General features: G+C 37.9%; 1 protein-coding gene and 1 long non-coding RNA gene across 2 annotated transcripts; both read left to right on the plus strand.

The window, feature by feature from the left end:
- The first annotated feature begins 14021 nt into the window (after positions 1-14021).
- On the plus strand, positions 14022-14810 carry LOC109179509. The gene has a single exon (XM_019329019.1). The coding sequence runs from the start codon at positions 14022-14024 to the stop codon at positions 14808-14810; it is 789 nt and encodes a 262-aa protein (XP_019184564.1).
- Positions 14811-22813: 8003 nt separating this feature from the next.
- On the plus strand, positions 22814-23197 carry LOC109179525. The gene is made up of 3 exons (XR_002053915.1): positions 22814-22862; positions 22958-23062; positions 23155-23197. It is a non-coding gene; the product is annotated as an uncharacterized LOC109179525 (long non-coding RNA).
- Positions 23198-23700: the final 503 nt, after the last annotated feature.

Here is a 23700-nt window from a genome sequence, read left to right on the forward strand (position 1 = left end):
TTCAACCGCATCTCGATCGTAAGCTCCACCGGAACAAATAATGTAACGCAAATAATGTATAGCAATGATATCGTAAGGTCGCAGGGACCGTAGATTTTATTGAATATCACTAATAAGCTATTACAAGACTTGATTAGGACTATAATGCTATAAAATAGTAGTTTAAGAATATGTTGTGTAAGATAATGATCAGGTTCCTTGTTAGGACAAGGAGGGAGGCTTTTATACAAGCTAAACCCCCAACCGCCTCCCCCTAAATCGGAGGGTAGTTGGATCTCCGAGTTGACCGCGCCCGGGTGTAGACCCGGTCCGCGGGTGTGTCGAGCTCGACATGGCCGAGCTCGACATGGCCGAGCTCACCATGGCCGAGCTCACTATGGCCGAGCTCACCATGGCCGAGCTCACTGTGGCCGAGCTCATCATAGCCGAGCTCATAGGGCCGAGCTCGACATGGCCGAGCTCACCGTGGCCGAGCTCACCTGGGCGACCTCATGTGACCGAGCTCACCATGACCGAGGCACCTTGGGCCGAGCACGGGGCCCAACCACTAGGCCCCAGGTCTATTCCATACTTCCTTGCTCCGCTTTCCCGGATCGGTTTGCTCTAATCATAATATATCCATTAGGTACATTATTTTATATAATGTATCTTCAGTACAAAAATAATGTACTTTTAATATATTAAAAATGTACCTGATATTCGTGGTCCACACAATTGTATGGTCCATGGTCCACCCAATAATTTGCCTCTAGCGTCATATGTTTTTTTTTTTTTTTTTTTTTTTTTTTTTTTTTTTTAAGATTTGGAGAAAAAAAGAAGCACTACATACAGCGTGGCTAATGTTGGAGCGGGATATTTAGTGCATATAACATTTTTCATATTGATTAGAACTTGTGTGTGTGCGTGTAATATGTATGTATGCCTAATTGTGGTTCGAATTTAATTTGCAGAATGAAATTTCAACCGAGGAAAGATTTAACTACAAGCACAAATGCACAATGGGAGCGAGAATTGGAAGAAATAGCATATTACAGGGCATGGTGGCTCACAGCTCTCAATTGTGTTCAACTTTCAGATTCAAGAAGCTGTTAATCAATCTGACCATTATATATACATTGTACACAAATAGCAAATATTGTTATAATAATAATAATAATAATAATAATAATAATAATAATAATAATAATAATAATAATTATTATTATTATTATTATTATAATTATTATTATTAGAGTTAATACCATATGAGGTCCTTCGAGTATAGTGGTTTTGCCACGTTTAGTCCTAAACTTTCAAATTGACCATCTGTGGTCCTTCGACTTTCAAATTTAACAATTTTTGGTCCAAATTAACCACTCATGGTCCTTAAAGTATTAAATTTTAACCAACCATGGTCCGTTCAAGAGGACCATAGCTGGTTAAGTTTTGAAACTTGAAGGACCATGGGTGGTTAACTTGGACCGCGAATTGTTAAATTTGAAAGTTGAAGGACCACAGATGGTCAATTTGAAAGTTTAGAACTAAACGTGGCAAAACCACTATACTCGGAGGACCTCAGATGGTATTAACTCTTATTATTATAAATTAGTAAACCAAGTAATAATTAAATGAAATGTGAGGTGATACATGCATAGAGTAATGCAGTACGTGGGAAGTGCAGTGTGGGGTCATGGAGCATTAATTCCTTCTTTTTAGCATTTTGATTGTATTTGCTTAGTATAAATAGTTAATGTTATCAAACATTCTAATCATCAATAAAATTACAAAGCTTTCCTCCCCCTCTCTCTTCTTCTCAATTATATATATATATATATATATATATATATATATATATATATATATATATATATATATATAATTAGATATATTATTATTTAATATATCTAACATTTGGTATCAGAGCGAGTCAACCTTTCAATCCTAAGATATTTTCCGTAGTGAAATATGGCTGCAAATTTCAATATTGTATGGTCGGGTCCCAAATTGGACGGGAAACTCGATTACAATTATTGGCAAATTATGATGTTTACACATTTGAAAGCTCAAAATCTTTGGAGCTTTGTTCATCCTGGTCTACCCGAAGGAGCTGATGCAGCCCAAACACGGCGAGATCAGTTGGCCTTGGGTCAGATTCACCAAGGTGTTCATTATTCTATTTTTGGGCAATTAGCTCGTGCTCAAACAACAAAACAAGCTTGGGACATCTTAAAGGTGTCCCACAAAGGAGTCGATTAGGCGCAGAAGTCTAAGTTGCAGTCGTTGAGAAGGTTGTACGATAATTGTGAGATGACCTCTACAGAAACAGTAGATATGTATTTCACTCGTCTTATTGATATGGTGAATAAGATGAGGTTATACGGAGATACGATTGAAGATGGTGCAGTGGTTGAAAAATTTCTTCGAACTATGCGGATGAAGTATGACCATGTGGTGGCTTCGATCACAGAGTCACACAAAACTGAGCTCTTATCAATTGTAGAGCTGAAAGGTATGGTAGAAAGTCATATTGACATAATTGCTTCAAAATCGGAACCACTAGTAGAAGAAGCTTTGAAGAGTCAAGTCATCCTTAATGTGACTGGCACTAATCAAAGAGGTGGAGGATCTGGTAGAGATCGTGGAAGAGGAAGAGGAGGTTCTGGTGGAAGAGGTCGTGGTAACTTCAACCAAGGAGGAGGAAGTGGTAACTTCAACCAAGGAAGAGGTGAAGGTAATACCAAACAAGGAGGTAAATTTCCATTTCATTGCTACAATTGTGGCAAGTATGGACACAAGATTGCAGATTGCTAGTATAATGAGGACAATCGTGGAAATCAAGCAAACATTGCTGAAAATTCTGGTGAGAGTTATGAAACATTACTTCTGGCCAGCAATAGTTTTTCTGCAGATAAGAACATATGGTTCTTGGATACTGGGTGTAGTAACCATATGTGTGGGAAGAAATAATTGTTTTCTGAACTGGATGAATCAGTCCGGTCTAAAGTGACATTTGGCAATAAGTCCTAAGTGCCAATTTTGGGAAAATGTAAAATCTCTATTCAGTTGAAGGATGGTACTCACAATTTTATATCCGATGTGTTCTATGTTCCTGAACTACACCAAAATTTGTTGAGTATGGGTCAGTTGTCAGAAAAAGGATATAAGATACATATTGCTCAGGGGTGTTGTACCATTGCAGATGCTAAAGGAGTTTTGATTGCAAAGGTAAATATGTCCCAAAATCGACTATTTCCTTTGAAAATTAAGCATACTCTCCTTGCTTGCTTTAATTATGAAGTTTGCGATGATAATTGGTTGTGGCATATGCGGTTTGGGCATTTCCATTTCTCGGGATTACACTATCTTGCGAGAAAGGAACTTGTTTCTGATTTACCTGTTGTGAATGTCCCTGATCGTATATGTGAGATTTGTGTGATTGGGAAGAAGCATAGAGATCCATTCCCCGTTGGCAAGTCAAGAAGAGCCACAAAACAGTTGGGGATTATTCATTCAGACCTGTGTTCATTGGAGGTACCCTCACATGGAGGTTGTAAGTACTTTATTACTTTCATTGATGATTTCAGTAGGAAAACATGGGTTTACTTTCTGAAGCAAAAGTCTGAAGCATGTGATGTTTTCAAACAATTTAAGACTTTTGTTGAAAAGCCAAGTGGTTATGAGATTAAAATCTTGAGAACTGATAGAGGTACAGAATATATTGCTTGTGATAATTTTATGAAAGAAAAGGGTATTCAGCACCAAATGACAGCCAGATACACTCCACAACAAAACGAAGTGGCTGAGAGAAAGAATAGGTCTATCATGGATATGGTGAGGTGCATGTTGAAATCTAAGAATCTGCCTAAGCCTTTTTGGGCAGAAGCTGTTGCTTGTGCTGTCTATGTGTTGAATAGGTGTCCAACTAAAAGTGTCTGTGATAAGACACCCGAAGAAGCTTGGAGTGGGAGAAAACCCTCTATCAAATATCTCAAGGTTTTTGGATGTTTGGCATATGCACATGTGCCAGATCCGTTGAGAAAGAAGTTGGATGATAAAGGTGAGAAGTGTATATTCATTGGTTATAGTGACGCTTCCAAGGCTTATAAACTATACAATCCTGAAACTAAAAAGGTTGTTATAAGTCGTGATGTCACTTTTGATGAATATGGTGCCTGGGATTGGTTAGCTAAAGATGAAAGTTCAGCTGTTATTCCTGTTGTTGAAAATATTGTTGATGAGCAACCGATTCCAGATCATGTCCAGTCTCCTTCACAGCCAGAGTCGTCAGTTCGACGATCACAACGCGAGCGCCACTTACCAACTCCCTTGCAGGATTATGTTTTGAGTCATGATAATGACCTGTCTGATGAGGAGATTGTTCAATTTGCCCTCTTTGCAGATTGTGATCCTTTTTTTGAGGAGCTGCTACAGAAGCTCATTGGCTTAAGGCGATGGATGAGGAGATACGTGCCATTGAAAAGAATGGTACCTAGGAGTTAACAGATTTACCTCCTGGAAAGAAGCCGATTGGAGTGAAGTGGGTTTACAGAACGAAGTACAAGTCAAATGGAGAAATTGATCGTTTTAAGGCACGGTTGGTAGCAAAGGGTTACAAGCAGAAACCAGGTATTTATTATTTTGAGGTTTTTGCTCCTGTTAGTAGACTTGATACAGTTCGAATGGTTATTTCTCTTGCTGCTCAAAATGATTGGAAATTGCATCAAATGGATGTCAAGTCTGCTTTTCTGAATGGTTTTCTTGAAGAAGAAATATATGTTGAGCAACCTGCAGGATTTCTGAAGAAAGGGGAGGAAAATAAAGTGTACAGGTTGAGAAAAGCCTTGTATGGCTTAAAGCAAGCGCCTAGGACGTGGTATGGTTGCATTACCTCATTTTGTTGAAAGTGGTTTTATGAGATGTCCTCATGAGCACACTTTGTATGTCAAATGCACGGATTCTAGTGATATTGTGATAATTTGTCTGTATGTTGATGATCTGGTTTTTACTGGAAACAACTTGAAGCTAATCTCAGAATTCAGGGAAGCACTCATTAAGAGGTTTGAAATGACTGATATGGGCCTTATGTCTTACTTTCTTGGCCTTGAGGTTGTTCAGATGGATGGTGGAATCTTTATTTCACAGAAGAAGTATGCTGCTGATATTTTGAAAAAGTTCAAAATGAAAAACTCCAAACCAGTTTCAACTCCGTTAGCTGAAAAGTTAAAGGTGTCCAAAGATGAGTGTGGTAAAAATGTGAATGTTCACTACTACAGAATTCACATACAACGTCGGGTCTTTAACGTCGGCTATATACATAGCCGACGTTAAAACAATTAAATTCTTTTTATAATTAAGTTTATAACGTCAGCTATTTAGTAATAGCCAACGTTATAAATAAAACATAAAAATATAAAAGAAATACATAACCTACGACGTCGGCTGTATTAATAGCCGACGTCGTAGGTTGTTTATTATTTTTTTTTAAAAAATTATTTATATATAACGTCGGCTAATTCCCTTTAGCTGACGTTATAAAAAAAATAAAAAAAAAAAAGAAATAAATATAATACGACGTCGGCTGACTATCTAGCCGACGTCGTATTCTTTTAAAAAAAAATTTAATTTTTTTTCTTTATAACGTCGGCTAAAGAAATTAGCCGACGTTATAAAGTTTATAAATAAAACTAAACCAGAGAAAAGGTTAGACGCACCACCGCATCCATCTCCTCCATCTCCCCCGATCCATTTCCTCCCATCTCATCCATCTCCTCCATCTCTTCTTCCCACCGCCTCCCCCGCCGCTGCCGACGTCGTCCCCGACGCACACTCCTTCCCCGCTGCATCGTCTCCACCCCGCGCCGCCACTGCAACTTCATTTCCACGCCGCCGCCGTTGCAACTTCAATCCCCCGCCGCCGCCGCTTCACCCTCTCCTCCCCGCGGCCGCACCGTCTCAGACTGGCCGCTGCCCTCCGCCGCTACGCCAACGATGGAGCCATCGACGGACACATTGCCGGTACGTTATATATATATATATATATATATATATATATATATATTAATTATTATTAATTAATTTCGAATTTTATTAAATTTATTTGCAATTTAGGGTTTGTTTGTATATATTTGTAAGTTTTATTGATTAATTTCGAATTTTATTAAATTTATTTGCAATTTAGGGTTTATTTGTATATATTTGTAATTGTTAGTTTTTTCATGTTCAAAAACCCCATATTATAATTGGCAATATTATTATGGCATACTAAGATAGGTTTAGATTTTGTCCGGTTGGTTCTACAGATATCTGATCAATCAGAAGCAACAACAGAAGAACTGACACTGAAGATCTGACTTAGGGAAGTTGTTTCCTTAAGAGGCTCACGCGGTATTATCAGCCCAGTATGGAAAGATGATCAGCGTATCTTCAAAGAAGGTAATGGACCTAATCTGCTAAGATTACATTCCTCTTTTATAGTCCTACCTTCTACAATCAAAGACATCTATGGAGAGTGTTTATTGAAGGATCTATAAGTACCAGTTCTTGAAGGGAACTAGGGTTACGCCGTATAAGAAGAAGAAACACTCCATATCAGCTTTATGAGACTAGATCTTTGATTGTCATGCACCTTCTCAATACAACATGTTCACGGTGATTAAGATGATGAACTTGAGAAGAGTTACTGCTGCTTAAACGAAAGGACACTAAGATCACACTGTTGTGGGAACAACCTTATAAAGCGTCACTGAAGTGGACTGCATCATAGTGGGCTCTCCAAGTGAAGGGATTTCATTGGACTTCTGTATGCATGGCTCTCCATCTTCAACAATCCACTAAACCTGTGTAGACTGGGTTTGTACCTTGTGTGGGGCACTTGGGTAAGATTATTGTATATCTACCTTTGTACATTGGATTATGATTTAGTGGATTGGACGCCTATGTGATCGTCCCCCAGACGTAGATACACACCGTATCGAACTGGGTAAACATTGTGACTGTTTGTTCTGTGTGTTTGTTTTTCTCTGATGTTCTCTTCATGATCTATCATTACTGAGTAGGCGCTTAACTGAATCAATCAGTATTCTAAGTCAGCCAACTATTTCTGATATTTTACGTAAAATGAGGAAATGCAAAATTACATGTGGTATCAGAGCTTTTAAGTCTACATAGTGACTTGATCCGAAGGGCTATCTTAGTTTTGCATTCTCTCTGTTTTTGTGGAAGTCTGTCTGTGTGTTCGTTGGCTGGTTGTTATTTTCAGGATGGACGCAAGTACGAAACCACCAGAACTAGATGGTCACAACTACTCTTTCTAGAAGGCTCGTATGGAGATATATCTTCAAGCACAAGGAACCAGGGTTTATCGCACCATCCTAACTGGGTGGAGTCGACCTACTACTCCGAATGCACAAGGAGTTGATGAAGAAAAACCCATGGAGACTTGGATAGGCGATGAAATGAATGCCTCTGATCTGAACAACAAAGCACTGAACTCAATTGTTGGATCACTACATGAATATGTTTTTACGCTTGTTACAGGGGTAAAAGAGGCTAAACGGGTATGGGAGATTCTTGAAACCAGATTTGAAGGAACCAGTGATGTCAAACAGTCAAAGTTGCAAATGGTTCTGTCAGAATTCAAAGCTCTCAGAATGACTGAAGACGAAACCATTTCTACCTTCCACAGTAGGGTTCAGAACTTGATGAACCAAGCCTCAATTCTTGGGGAACCATTCACTGATGAGAGAGTGGTCAAAAAGATTCTCAGATCCTTACCTAAACGTTTTCGAATGAAAGTAACGGCGATTCAGGAACACACAGGTTGGGAAAAGAAGACTGTCGGAGAACTCATGGGAAGCTTGCACACATATGAACTGGAAGTTCTTGCTGATGATGATATTGGAAGCAACAAGAAAGGAAAGTCTGTAGCTTTTGTGGCTGAAGCTGATCGAGAATCTGACACAGACGACATAGATGATGAAACCCTAGCTCTCCTAACCAAAAACTTTAAGAAAATCTTAAAAGGTTTCAACAGAAAGGGTCAAGATCAGTCTACAAGAACACAATACAAAGGCAATAACCCCTCATATCAAAAGGTTGAAACAACACCCTTCTCACAGAACAATCAATCTCAGACTGGGCGATCGAGACAAAATAGAAACAGTGCCACAGACACTGGAAAACCCCTCAATCGGTCAGTGCAGTGTAGAGAATGTGAAGGATACGGTCACATACAGGATGAATGTGCAACATATCTTAAAAGGAAAAAGGCTATGTCTGTAGCTACTCTTAGTGATGATGAGGAGGAAACTTCAAATGATCAATCAGATGATAATGTAGGAAACTTTGTAGCGTTCTTCACTGCCACAAACATTCAATCAGACGAAGATCAATCAGATGGAGAATCATACATATCAACAGATGATTTTGAAGAGAGACATATCCAACTTGAGGCAGAATTTGCAAAACTTGTCGCTAGCTGGGAACAACTTGTGAAAGTAAATAAGAATCTGAATGACGATCTAAAGCAAAGAGATGATCTTCTAAAGAAATTGAATGCTGAACTGGTCATAAAAGAAGATCTCATCACTCAGATACGGTCCAGAGAAGGTAAATTAATCAAGGAATTAGAGAGCTTGAAGAAAAATATACAGATGATGGACACCACATCTACCTTAGATAAGATTCTAGACTCTGGCAAAAACCCTAATGATAAAAAGGGTCTGGGATTTGAACAAGGAGAATCTTCGAACAACGCACCAAAGTTCATCAAAGAGGGAATGTCTAAGACCACAGCAAATCACAGGTATGAATGAGGGCAGTCATCTCAGTCCGTACAAACCAAGGAAAGGAGATACGATACTAACACTGACCTGGACAGATCAACTCATCAATCTCATTATTCGAGGTTCAAAAATAAGATTGTCAAAGTTAGATATTATACTCCCATTTGTCACTACTGTCAGACAAAAGGTCAGACACGTCCCGAGTGCTATTTTTTCTACAGAGATCAAAGAAGGAAAAATATCAGAATAAGACTATTACACCATTCACTAGACAGGTTTGGGTCAGAAAGTCAGAAGTTATTTGCTATCCCACCATTGTTCTGACTTCATCTACAACTGATGCTAGATGGTATTTCGACAGTGGGTGTTCCAGACATATGACAGGAAACATTAAGTGTCTGATGGCTGTTCAACCTAGCAGTGGAGCTGTAACATTTGGAGATGGACAAAAGGGTAAAATCGTTGGGAAAGGTATCCTAAATGTACCAGGTTTACCTCAATTAGAAGAAGTCTTGCTAATCAGTGGGTTGAAAGCGAATCTTATTAGCATCAGTCAGTTGTGTGATCAAAATTGGAATGTATGCTTCGATCGTAACTGCTGCAGAGTGAGTGACAAAGCAAATCAACTTGTCATGGAAGGAACTCGGTTCTCAGACAACTGTTATGTATTGACAAATGAAACTGCTTGTCACCTATCCAAATCTGATGAATCAAAACTCTGGCATAGAAGACTGGGTCACATAAATTTCAGAGATATGGATAAGTTGATAAAACTGGAAGCAGTAAAAGGTGTACCTAAGATCAGAATTGATCCAGAAAAAATCTGTGGCGCATGTGCTATTGGGAAACAAATCAGAACTCCACACAAACCAGTAAGAGGTATCACCACTGGGAAATGTCTAGATCTTGTCCATATAAATCTCATGGGGCCAACACAGACTGAAAGCATTGGAGGAAAGAAATATATATTTGTGTGTGTAGACGATTTCTCTCGATACAGCTGGGTTTACTTTCTGAGAGAAAAGACAGAAGCTTTCAAGGCCTTCAAGACTCTGTGCATAAGAGTTCAGAAGGAAAAGGATGAGTCTATTATAAAAGTTCAGAGATTGAGGAGTGATCATGGAAAGGAATTTGAGAACTCACTATATTCAGACTTCTGGTCCAAGCATGGTATCTCACATGAGTTCTCAGCTCCTAGAACTGCTCAACAGAATGGAGTGGTGGAAAGAAAGAATCGAACGCTACAGGAAATGGCTAGAGTTATGCTACATGCCTCACATCTGCCACAACGTTTCTGGGCTGAAGCAGTTCACACAGTGTGTCATACTATAAATAGGGTCTACCTTAGACCAGGTACGACGAAAACTCCATATGAGATCTGGAAGGGAAAGAAGCCAAATCTTAAATACTTTCATGTGTCTGGGACAAAGTGCTATGTGCTGCCTGACAGAGAACAAAGAGGGAAGTTCGAACCCAAAAGTGATGAGAGCATCTTCCTTGGATACTCTCCGAACAGTCGTGCCTACAGAGTCTACAACAAGAGGACTCAGTCTGTGATGGAGTCAGTAAACGTGGTTGTCGATGACAATCCAGAATAACCAGTAGACTCAACAGTGATAGAGTCACCTCTAAGTGATTCAGATGCAAGTAATAACAACAGTCAGCTCAAACCACAAGATTCGTCAGATGAAGATCAAGAAAGTTCGGAACAAGAGATAGATCTCATGAATGATGTTTGTAAAGACAAACCCACCAGAACTCATAAAAACCATCCATCAGATAACATTATTGGAGATCTTTCAGATGGAATGAAAACCAAAAGCAGAATAAGAAATAATCTGACAGAAATATCTAGGTCTTATTGCTATACCTCAAAGATAGAACCCAAAAATGTTATAGAAGCTTTACAGGATGATCTGTGGATCAAGGCAATGCAGGAGGAGCTACATTAATTTGAGCGGAATCATGTCTGGAATCTTGTACCAAGACCTGACGGGGTCAACGTAATAGGAACGAAGTGGATCTTTAAAAATAAAACTGATGAAGCAGGGAATATAACCAGAAACAAAGCTCGGTTGGTGGCTCAAGGTTATACACAGATTGAAGGGATTGACTATGACGAGAATTTTGCTCTTGTAGCTAGACTCGAGTCAATCAGAATCTTGCTGGCTGTCGCATGCATTTTGGGATTTACATTATATCAGATGGATGTCAAGACAGCGTTTCTGAATGGGTATCTCCATGAAGATATCTATGTGGCTCAACCTAAAGGTTTTGAAGATCCAGAACGTCCTTCTTATGTCTATAAGCTTCGAAAAGCTCTCTATGGCCTTAAACAAGCCCTACGGGCCTGGTATGAACGTCTGACACAGTATTTGCTCCAACACGGGTATAAACGCGGAAGTGTTGACAAAACTCTGTTTGTCAAAACGACTGGAAGTCATGTAACCATAGCTCAAATCTATGTTGATGACATTGTGTTTGGATCAACCTTGCAGAAATACACTGATGAGTTGGTAAAAGTCATGGAGGAAGAGTTTGAAATGTCCATGGTTGGTCAACTGACATATTTCCTAGGTCTACAAGTCAAGCAAAGTTCTGAAGGATACTTTATTTCACAAGAGAAGTATGCTAAGAATCTTGTCAAAAATTTTGATCTGGAATCATGTAAACCATCCAGAACACCTATCGTAAGATGAAACTGCTATATCAGTGGATAACACAGTCTATCGTAGCTTGATAGGCAGTCTGTTGTATCTAACAGCCAGTTGACCAGACATAATGTTCAGTGTTGGAATCTGTGCAAGGTATCAATCTGACCCAAAGGAATCACATCTGATAGCTGCAAAACGCATTCTGAAATACGTGAAAGGAACGATACAGTATGGACTCTGGTATTCCAAGGATAGTGAACTGAATCTGGTTGCATATTGTGATGCTGATTGGGCAGGGAATATTGATGAACGGAAAAGTACTTCTGGAGGATGCTTCTTTGTTGGAAAGAACTTTGTATCATGGTTAAGTAAGAAACAGAACTCTATCTCACTAAGCACTGCAGAGGCAGAATACATAGCCGCAGGTGGTTGCTGTACTCAGTTGGTTTGGATGAAACAGATGTTTCTGGATTATGGTCTTACACAAGGAACAATGACACTCTTTTGTGACAATGTTAGTGCTATTAACATCTCCAAGAATCCTGTTCAACATTCCAGAACGAAGCATATTGACATCAGGCATCACTACATCAGAGACCTGGTGGAATCCAAGAAAATTGAGTTGGAATACATTCAGACTGACAAACAACTGGCGGACATTCTGACTAAGCCACTGGATGCTAATCGTTTTGAAATTTTCAGATCTGCTCTGGGAATTTGCAGAATTGACTGACTAAAGCAGTTGGTCCGTCAGAGAGGAGTTGGTTTATTACGGGTCAGTGTTATGACTTTGACTTTCCTTAAAGACTCCTCTCGTTTTATGTTAAGAAGATTATCTAAGCTTATTCTTCTCAGAAGATATCTTAAAAGATCTCAATACCTTTTCAAAATTCAAATTTCCTTGGGATTTGTTTCTTCCCTAAAAAGAAGCTATACCGTTGTGTCAATCAATCACGTCTGCATGGTATTTGATAAGCCGCATTAATTAGGGTTCATCACCCTTAAGCCTATATGATACCGGGTCAAGAAGAAAAGAACTCACCTTAGCTCTCAACTCTCTGTCCCTCTTGCATATCTGTCCCCAGTGATCTTTTCTTCTCCTCGCTCATAATCCTCAATGGCGGACCCCGTAAGAAACATCATCATCAAACTCGGAAGCAAGGTACACCCTCCGGTGGCAGCTCTTAAACACGTTCAGACGCTTCTACAGTTGGCTATGAAGAAGAAGCTCAAGCTTGATCCTCTGCTTCGCGACGAGATTCTGGTGACTGTTATGTCCAACTATCTGGAGTTTTATGCTGAATGGTCGGCAGATAATGTAACTGAACTTCTTGTGTTGGTCGCCGAAGCCAGTGATGATGTCTCTCCAGTGTCTATTCCAGAACCCTCGGATGGAAATCGGGCCGGGGCATTCCTTCAATTTTTTGCTCAACGTGCCCTAGAATCTGTTGAAGAAGCTCGACGACGAGAGGAGTCCCAAGCTCTGTATCTCGAAGCTGCTCAGAGAGAAGCGACACACAGACAGGAGATTCTTCGACAACGGGTAAATGATTCTGAAACGCCTATTGAAATTTCTCCTGATAGACCTGTTGATTCTTCTATTCCATTGTCTGTGTCTGTTATGCCTGAAAATCTATCTGCTTTGGATTCCGAGAAGTCCCCTGTGATTGGTGATCCTTTATCTTTGCCTGTGATTGATTTTGCTGGTGAAAAATTTGATGCGTTGCATGTGTCTGATGAGAAAACAAAGTCCTCTGATGAGCCAAATCCACTAAGTCTAGTTGTTTATGCTTCTGAGAATATTGCTCTGCCTCCGTCTGAGACTGTTAATGTCTCTAAAGAATCTTGCCCTGCTGTTGATCCTCCTGCCTTACCTGCAACTATTGAAACTGTTGATTTATCAAGTCCTCACAAGTCTGAGAAAACAGGTGGAATCCCTGTTTACACTGCAACATCTTTAGGAGAGAACCTGGAACATGTGCGACATTTTGCTGGGCTACCATCTGCTTCAATCCCTCAACCTTATCGAGTGATACATCCTTCAGAATCCTCCAGCGAAGATGATAAGATACTGGCTGAGGTGTATGGATCCCAAGCACCTTCACCTGCTGCACCTACTGTTGAGGCAACTGCACATCCTGACTCCACGAATTTCAAAATTCGAGAGATATCGAATATTGTTGGGAGCTCGTCTGCAAATGTTTCTGATTCTAGCCACTCTGTGACACCAGTACAATCCCCGACCAGAGAAACAAGACGGACGAAAAGGAAGAATGTTCCAACAAAGGTTGTTGTTGAAACCATTGATGATAATGTTGATGTAGATCAGCCTGCGAAGAAAAGAAAGTCGAGTGATACTGTTAAGCCTGAAGGAGACTCGCCTATCCATCAAGTTTTCAAGACTCTGCGATCGTCTGTTAAGCTCAAAGGATCTATTGCTGTACAATCTGTCTCTGTACCAGCCTCGTCTGTCAGAAAAGGAAAGCCATCCACCCGTTCACGAGGTCGAAGTGTCACTCCTGAGGTTTCGCCTGTTGAAGAAATTGACACAAATGTTTACAAACCTTAGTTTGTATCTCCTGCTGCACAGACCAAATGGGCCACTATGGTCAGAAGGGAGCTTATTGTTCAAAGAACTGTGGATGAGAACCAGCTGAACTCCGTTTGTGACATTCTGCCCTTGTTGAATGAAGTTGGTCTTTTGAAAACTGTTACAGATGTTTGTCCTTACTCCAAGCTGCTCACCCTCAGTGATGAGATTGACAGTCTCACAGGGCCACGACCGATGCAGATCTTCATCAGATGGAAGTGGTATGATTTTGGGCCAGATGTGATAAATAAGTACTATGGCTTGCCTGCAGTGCAAGAAGAAGTTGTTACTGAATGGGACTTGGTGGCCAAAACTCTTACCGGTGGACAGACTACATCTTGGCCTACAGGAGATAAGGACTATTTGCTGAGCTCACATCTCACGTCTAGATATGTCATCCTACATCGCCTGGCTCTGCACAACTGGCTTCCATCAGCTCATTTCAACACAGTTGGCAAGCTTCTGGCAGGGTTCTTATTTAGAATTGGAACTAAGATGCTGTTTGATCTCGGCAAATGGATTTATTATCATGTTCTAACTCTGATTCATCCCCGCGAACAGAAGGTAAGACTACCGTTTCCAAATCTGATTTTTGGCATCCTTACCTCTCAGGGTCTTAAGCCTATGCCCAGTGAAGTGATCAGTCCGACGCTGCTCTATACTGTTGATAAACGCCTCCTTTCTGGAGATCATATTAAGGATGTCGTTCCTGTGACTGTCCCATCCAATTCAGAACCTGATGCTGTGAATGATGAGTCCCCTCATGCTAAAGATGTGAAGCTTTCCGAACAATTGAAGGCGTGAGTTGCTGATCTTGAGACGGTGCACGGTATCATTGCCAAGCAACTGACAGGTGCGCGTACTGAGCTGGCTGCTGTTCTTCTCCGGCTGAGCCTGACTGATATTGCTGCTGCTGCGGATCCTGAGAAGACTGACAGTGACTCTCCCTCAAATGCTTGATCTTTGGCTACCATTGGCAAAAAGGAGGAGTAGTATGAACTCAGGGGGAGTTTTTGGGGAGTTTTTGTGATCGAGTACATTCTGGCCCTAGCTGGGCGTTATGTTTTGATGTTGTTTTTGTTTTTAGAATGCTTTGGATCTTATGTTCTTTTTGTTTATCCTATGTAATCTGTTTGGACACATGGGTTGCTTCTTTTAATAACCTATCTTAGTTCTTTTTATATAGTTGAGTTGTTTTGCCAAATAATAACCAAAGGGGGAGTTTGTTAGTTTTTTTTATGTTCAAAAACCCCATATTATAATTGGCAATATTATTATGGCATACTAAGATAGGTTTAGAGTTTGTTCGGTTGGTTCTACAGATATCTGATCAATCAGAAGCAACAACAGAAGAACTGACACTGAAGATCTGACTTAGGGAAGTTGTTTCCTTAAGAGGCTCACGCGGTATTATCAGCCTAGTATGGAAAGACGATCAGCGTATCTTCAAAGAAGGTAATGGACCTAATCTGCTAAGATTACATTCCTCTTTTATAGTCCTACCTTCTACAATCAAAGACATCTATGGAGAGTGTTTATTGAAGGATCTATAAGTACCAGTTCTTGAAGGGAACTAGGGTTACGCCATATAAGAAGAAGAAACACTCCATATCAGCTTTATGAGACTAGATCTTTGATTGTCATGCACCTTCTCAAAACAACATGTTCACGGTGATTAAGATGATGAACTTGAGAAGAGTTACTGCTGGTTAAACGAAAGGACACTAAGATCACACTGTTGTGGGAACAACCTTATAGAGCGTCACTGAAGTGGACTGCATCAGAGTGGGCTCTCCAAGTGAAGGGATTTCATTGGACTTCTGTATGCATGGCTCTCCATCTTCAACAATCCACTAAACCTGTGTAGACTGGATTTGTACCTTGTGTGGGGCACTTGGGTAAGATTATTGTATATCTACCTTTGTACATTGGATTATGATTTAGTGGATTGGACGCCTATGTGATCGTCCCCCAGACGTAGATACACACCGTATCGAACTGGGTAAACATTGTGACTGTTCGTTCTATGTGTTTGTTTTTCTCTGATGTTCTCTTCATGATCTATCATTACTGAGTAGGCGCTTAACTGAATCAATCAGTATTCTAAGTCAGCCAACTATTTCTGATATTTTACGTAAAATGAGGAAATGCAAAATTACAGTAATTATTATTGATTATTTTGAATTTTAGTCAATTTATTTGCATTTTAGGGTTTATTTGTATATATTTGTAATTTTTATTGATTAATTTCGAATTTTAGTCAATTTATTTGCATTTTAGGGTTTATTTGTATATATTTGTAATTATTATTGATTAATTTCAATTTTTAGTCAATTTATTTGCATTTTAGGGTTTATTTGTATATATTTATAATTATTATTGATTAATTTCAAATTTTAGTCAATTTATTTGCATTTTCGATTTTTTTAAAATTGTACATATTATAACCTTATTTGTGGTCGAAATTCATGTCGGCCCTACCTTTTCTTATATAACTGTTGCTATTTCCACTCCATTCACTATATTCTATACCAAAATTATTAGTTAAGTCACACTAATGACATATGACTAGAAGACTTCTCACTTCTGTGGAGTGTATACTTTATACCAATTGGTTTAAGTCTTAGGAGTTTAATTTTTTATTCATTTTTTAAAATTCCAATTTGGTAAATAAAGCAATGGTTAAGACAACACACACAAGAGACACGGGGAAATGGACTAAAATGTGACAATTGACAAATTTGAATGAGCTAGACAAAAAATGGATGTTTTTTTTTTTTTCTTATAGTTGGACAAAATAGCAAAATTTAAAAGTCGTTTACATCATTTCTATGTTTTTAATTTTCATTCTCCATTTTTATAAATTTTTGTTTCTTTAATTTTCTTATTTTATTTTACAAATTTATTTGCATTTTAGGATTTATTTTTATATATTTGTAATTATTCTTGATTAATTTTGAATTTTAGTCAATTTATTTGCATTTTAGGGTTTATTTGTATATATTTGTAATTATTATTGATTAATTTTGAATTTTAGTCAATTTATTTGCATTTTAGGGTTTATTTGTATATATTTGTAATTACTAGTCTATTTTCACCACAACAATTATTTTATATAGAGTTGAATCAATGTCAACAAAAGTTTAATTAGAATTGATATTATCCTAGATTGACTTGTGATGGATAAAAGTTGGAACGGTTGAGTACGGAATATGATGCCGGAGTTAGAGAATTTATAGAGTTTGCAAAACGTCATCTTCCAAATAATGATGCAACATTTTGGTGTCCTTGTAAGAAGTGTTGTAATCTAAAACTATTAAGTGCCAAGGACATGTATGATCATCTAATTTGTGATGGAATTAATCAAAATTATACAAAATGGATATGGCACGGTGAAGGAGGAAGAGAAACTAGTACATCTAACATGTATGTTGACAACGAAGCAAATGAAGATGATGAGTCTGAAGATAGGTTGGACGAAATGTTCCGTGATGTTGGAGAAGAGTTCACAAATCGATCAAATGAGTTGGATGAATTATTAAATGATTCAAAACAGCCTTTATGGCCCGGGTGTAGTAAATATACTCGCTTATCTGCTGTTTTGAAATTATTCAACTTAAAAGCTGGGAGTGGATGGAGCGACAAGAGCTTTACTGCTTTACTTGATTTAATAAACGATATGCTTCCAGAAGATAATGGACTCCCGAAGAGTACACATGATGCAAAGAAGATTATGTGTCCCATGTGTATGGAGTATGAAAAGATACATGCTTGTCCTAACGATTGCATATTGTTTAGGAATGATTACAAAGAATTGAATGCATGTCCGATCTGTGGGGCATCTCGGTACAAAATAAGAGAGCATGTTGTTGGTAAGGCAAGTTCGAAAGGGCCACCAGCTAAAGTTATGTGGTATCTCCCAATTCTTCCAAGATTTAAGCGTATGTTTGCAAATCCAAGCGACGCGAAAAACGTAACATGGCATGCAGATCAAAAAATTTCTGATGGCAAGCTTCGACACCCAGCTGATTCTACTCAATGGAAAACCTTTGATAATGTTTTTCCTGAATTTGGCAATGAGTCCAGAAATCTTAGACTTGGCCTTTGTACAGATGGTATAAACCCTCACGGGAACCTAAGTAGCAAGCATAGCTCGTGGCCAGTTATGTTAGTGATTTATAATCTACCTCCTTGGTTGTGTATGAAATGCAAATATATATTACTGTCCTTGATGATTTCTGGCCCAAAACAACCCGGTAATGATATAGATGTCTTTTTGGCACCTTTGATTGATGACTTGAAAAAATTGTGGGATGAAGGTGTGTTAGTGTTTGATGCCTACCGGAAAGAGAATTTTAAGTTGCATGCTATGCTTTTTTGCACAATCAATGACTTTCCAGCTTATGGAAACCTGGCTGGGTATAGTGTCAAAGGATATAAGGCATGCCCTATATGTGAAGATAATACATGTTAAACACAACTTGTCCACGGCAGAAAGACAGTCTACTTGGGTCACCAGAGGTTTCTTGATAGAGCTCACCCTTACAGGAGATTAAAAAAGGCTTTCAATGGGCAACAAGACTATACAGATGCTCCACAACCAATGACTGGGATTGAAGTTTATGAACGTGTAAAAGGTATAAATGTTACTTTTGGTAAAACACAAAAGCTTAAATCTCAAAGAGGTAAGAGGTTAAGAGCAAATGTTGAGGTACCTCCAAATGAAAAGAGTCCATGGAAAAAGAAATCCATATTTTTTGATCTTCCATATTGGAAGACATTAGATGTGAGACATAGTATTGATGTGATGCATGTGGAGAAAAATGTGTGTGATAGTCTTGTTAGAACTCTTTTAGATATAAAAGGTAAGACTAAAGATGGACTCAATGCTAGATTAGACTTGATTGAAATGAACATAAGAGCAACATTAGCTCCACGCCAAGGGGATAAGAAGACATATTTGCCTCCAGCTGCTCATACTTTATCAAGAAAGGAGAAAATAAGTTTTTGTGAGTGTTTACGTGGAGTCAAGGTACCACAATGGTACTCATCAAATATTAGAAAACTTGTGAATATGCAAGATTTAAAATTGGTGGGATTGAAATCTCATGATTGTCATGCCTTAATGCAGCAACTATTGCCAGTGGCTGTTAGAGGTATATTGCCCAAAAAGTTGAGATATACTATTATAAGGTTTTGTTTCTTTTGCAATGTTATCTGTGGAAAAGTGATTGATCCAGACAAACTAGATGAATTGCAAAATGGTATTATTGTTACATTGTGTCAGTTGGAGATGTATTTTTCACCGTCATTTTTTGATGTCATGGTTCATTTGGTTGTACATCTGGTGCGAGAGATCAAACAGTGCGGTCCTGCTTATTTGAGGTGGATGTACCCATTTGAACGGTACATGAAAGTTTTAAAAGGTTATGTGAGGGACCGATATCGACCAGAAGCATCTATTGTTGAAAGCTATATTGCTGAGGAGGTAACTGAATTTTGTACTGAATATTTGGCGGGGGTAGAAGCTATTGGTCTTTCTAAGTATCGACATGAAGGAAGAAGTGCTGGGAAAGGTACTCGAGGACGCAAAGGAGCCAGTATGCCTCGTGAAGATATTGAGGAAGCACATTTGTACATCTTTCATAATACAAGTGAAGTCGAGCCATATTTAGATGAGCACAAAGCATTGATTAAAGAGCAAAATCCAAGAAAGACAGACATGTGGATTGTGAGCGAACATAATCTTACTTTTATTAGTTGGTTCAAGAATAAAGTTTTGAGTGCTATTAACTATTCTAAAACAGTACGATGGTTAGCTCATGGTCCTTGTATGCAAGTTATATGTTATACTGGATATGATATAAATGGATTTTCTTTTTATACAAAAAAAAAAACAAGATGAAAAGACTACTATGCAAAACAGTGGAGTTTCTTTGGTTGCAAATTCAGTGCACTTCAGTAGTTCGAAAGATAAAAATCTGGTCATTGCAGAGTTGTCATATTATGGTGTGATTGAAGAAATATGGGAGGTTGATTATGTTCAGTTCAGAGTGCCGATGTTTCGATGTAAATGGGTAGATAGTAAACTTGGTGTTAAAGCTGATGAGTTAGGGTTTACACTTGTCGATTTGAACAGGGAAGGTCACAAAAATGAGCAATTCATAATGGCATCTCAAGCAAAACAAGTATTTTATGTTACTGATCCTAGTGATAAAAAATGGTCTGTTGTTCTTCATGGAAAGAGACAAATTACTGGTGAAGGGAATGAAGATGTTAGTTATGAGATTGAGGAAATACCACCCTTTTCTTCAAGTTTATTACCAGTTATTATAGATAATGAGATAGATGAAGTGCATGCATCACGTGATGATCATCATGAAGGGCTATGGGAGAATTGATTATTATTTGTAATGCTTTAACTTCTTCTTGTGTTTACTATAGCTAAATATTTACAGTTATATTTATGTATATTATTCTTTTGTCAATTCACTAATAATTTCTTTGCTAAACAGGCATATGGATTCATCAAATGCCCCCCTGTTGATAGTACCATCCAAGCTAAAGGTACTGGTACCAAAGCTAAGAAGAGGGGTGCCACCGTTATGACAAAATTAATTTCTGGGCGTGGTGACACAAACACGAAATTGGTGGTTCAATTTGATAGTAAACACGAAGTTGTTGGGGAAAGGAGCGCCCAATTCAAAAGTTATTTTGCGCTGATTACACGGAGCAAAGTTCCAATCACATATAAAGATTGGAAAATGGTCCTAGAAAAGAGTAAAGCGTTGGTGTGGGATGATATCCTGGTATGCAACTTATTTATAAAACTATTGAATTAATTGTATTTAAGTTGTTTCTAATAAATAATCTTGTCTTGCAGAGTGTTTATGATATTCCCACTGATGCGGATATGAAAATTGCTTTGATGAAATATGCGGGTGAACGGTGGAGAGATTTTAAAAGTAGATTGAACAGAGACTACATATTCAATAATGAAGACCCAATAAACAATACTCCATGTCAAAAATATACATTTGTTGATCCAAATACATGGAAAACGTACGTGGAGCGTCGTAAAACTGCAGAGTTTGAGGTATATATTATAATTTTTCTATCAATTATTTATTAACTCAAATATATTAAAGATATATTATTACTTAATGTTTTCTTTTTGTGTAGGAATCAAGAAAGAAACATCAAGAAATACGGAGTAAGAATGTTCATCCACATCATTTAGCCCGAGGAGGCTATAAGAGATTGGAGAAGATTATGATGGATGAGAAGATGAAAGAACAAGAAGAAGCTGCAAGTTCAGATCCATCGTCAGTAGTTGTTCCTCCATCTCCGCCAGCAAGACATGAAAAGTGGAAGAGGGCAAGAATGAACAAATCAGGAAATATCAACAACGATGCGACTAGAATGGTCGTGGAAAAGATTGTAACTAAAATGTTAAAATTTTCTACATTATTACGAAAGCTAGTAATCATTATTAAATATTTTTTTTATATGTTAGGATTTGCTATCATTGCAAGCTTCTCAAGGAGAGTTTGTTGAGTCCGGTAGACAAGATATATTGTCTAGTACCATAGGTACAGATGAGCATTGCGGACGTGTTAGAGTCGTGGGTAGAGCACATGGCTTAAAAAGCTACTTTGGTCCTGCAAAACATCTTCAAAGCCAGTCTACACCAGAAGTGAAAGATATGATTAAGACAGCAGTTGCTGAGGCGTTAGCAGTTGCCCGAGAGCAATATGAAACATCCTTGCAAGCAGTCATTCGAGAGATGAGGGATGAAATTAGTAGTATGAGAACTCCAGCGGCTCAACCTATACCATCAAGGCAGGAGGAAGACATGCGTGTAGCTGTCCAACCACATGGTCATAGTGACAAGGCAAGCTCTCCAGACCCTTTTGCTGATTTACCGGTCGTAAGTAATCATTTATAACTAATCTTATTATTTATTAAAAACATTTTAGCTATTACTTAATATGAATTCATGCAGTTAGGAGCAGGATGTGAATTGTATTTGGAAGATCCCATTAGACGTAAAGTTGCACGTGGGACAATTTACAAGGCCGAAACGGTTCACGGGATACAAATACATGTGGATCAAGTGAAGGTCACCGTGACTGAAATTCTCGTGTCAAGTGCAAAGGTACCCTTCCCTACCGATGAGGTTCAACTGTTAAGGGATGCATTGCACAACTTTATTATTTGGCCAAAGAAGTTGGTTGAGTTGTATACCGAAGCTGATGAGGTATGTATTTTAAAAAATTTTGGATTTTAAAATAGTGTTTAATTTACTTTTTAAAAATAGTAATTGTTACTTATATTGAACAGGTACAAATGACTTATGATTCCGTTGTGCAACGACCTTCTGTTGATCTGACTATAGCTGATCTGACTTCTTTGAGTCCTCGATGTCTAAAGGTATATAAAATTGTTCGCAAACTTGATGAAAATGTTATGATAAAGATGGAGCGTGGTATTGTGGGCGATGTTGACTATCCCTTACAATTTGACCCGTTGGAGATTATGCGTTTCTTAAGGATGGAGACGTTAGATGTTTCCATATTGCAGTTCTTTATAAGGTAATAATTAAGTTCTTTACTTATATTTGTTTATATAATATTTTTCTTTTCATCTATTATATTACTAATATATATGATTGATTGTATTTTTGAATAGGGGTTTTTATGAAAAATTTGATTTGGCATCAAAGACCACATATGGCTTCTTAGATCCACATTTCATTCAACCAATTTCGAATTCTATAGATGAACGGACAGGGTATATCAACATCACCATGCAATATGGCCAAAAACAATGCTATCTAGCGCCATATATTTTAAAGTAAGTTTTAATTGTTTCAAATAAAATAACTTATATATAATACACTTTTATTATATATTATATTTACTTACAACTAATACATTATTGATTTGTAGTGACCATTGGATGTTGATGGCAATTTGTCCTCAACTTAATGAAATCTATTGGTTTGATTCAATTGGAGGCCAGCCACGTGATGACATCAAAGATATTGTTGAAAAGTATGTGAACTTATAAGTATTAATATGTATAATTAATAAAGTATGCATGATGTCATAAAGTATTTATGTATACTAATCTCTTATAATTTTAGGTGTGTCAATTCAGCAAAGTTGTTGAGAAGCAATGGATCAACTCATTCACCAAAATGGATTAAGGTTTTGGTAAGTATTTTATACATTTGTAAAACTACATATATTTTATTGTTTTTTATTAAATAAAAATTTAAATGTAATTTAATTCAAATGTAGTGTGCTCAACAAGTTGGAAGTACGGCATGTGGATATTATGTGATGAAATACATGCTTGAAATTCTTTCCAATGAAGCATGTGCGGGAATGGATAAGGCATGTAATTTAATATAATACCTTTCTCTTTCTAATTTTAAAAATGCTACCTTACTAATTATTTAATAATTATCAACTTTGTAGATTGTTGAGAGAGTTCGTGGATCGAGCTACACTCAACAAGAAATTGATCAAGTAAGAGACGTATTGGCCGACTTCTTTGTTGATGTATGGTTAAGTATGTAAATTGAACAAATTGATATTAGGTTTTGATAATGTTAACTTGTATTATTAATTAGTATCAAATTGTGAGATTTATTACTTTTATTACTTGTTTCATTATAAATATTAGA

The sequence above is a fragment of the Ipomoea nil genome, unplaced genomic scaffold (genome assembly GCF_001879475.1).
Source record: "Ipomoea nil cultivar Tokyo-kokei standard unplaced genomic scaffold, Asagao_1.1 scaffold0926, whole genome shotgun sequence".
Taxonomy (NCBI): Eukaryota; Viridiplantae; Streptophyta; class Magnoliopsida; order Solanales; family Convolvulaceae; genus Ipomoea; species Ipomoea nil.

What these genes read in the sequence shown, in the direction of transcription:
- LOC109179509 (XM_019329019.1), top strand. Translation starts at nt 14,022, where the DNA reads ATGGTCAGAAGGGAGCTTATTGTTCAAAGAACTGTGGATGAGAACCAG.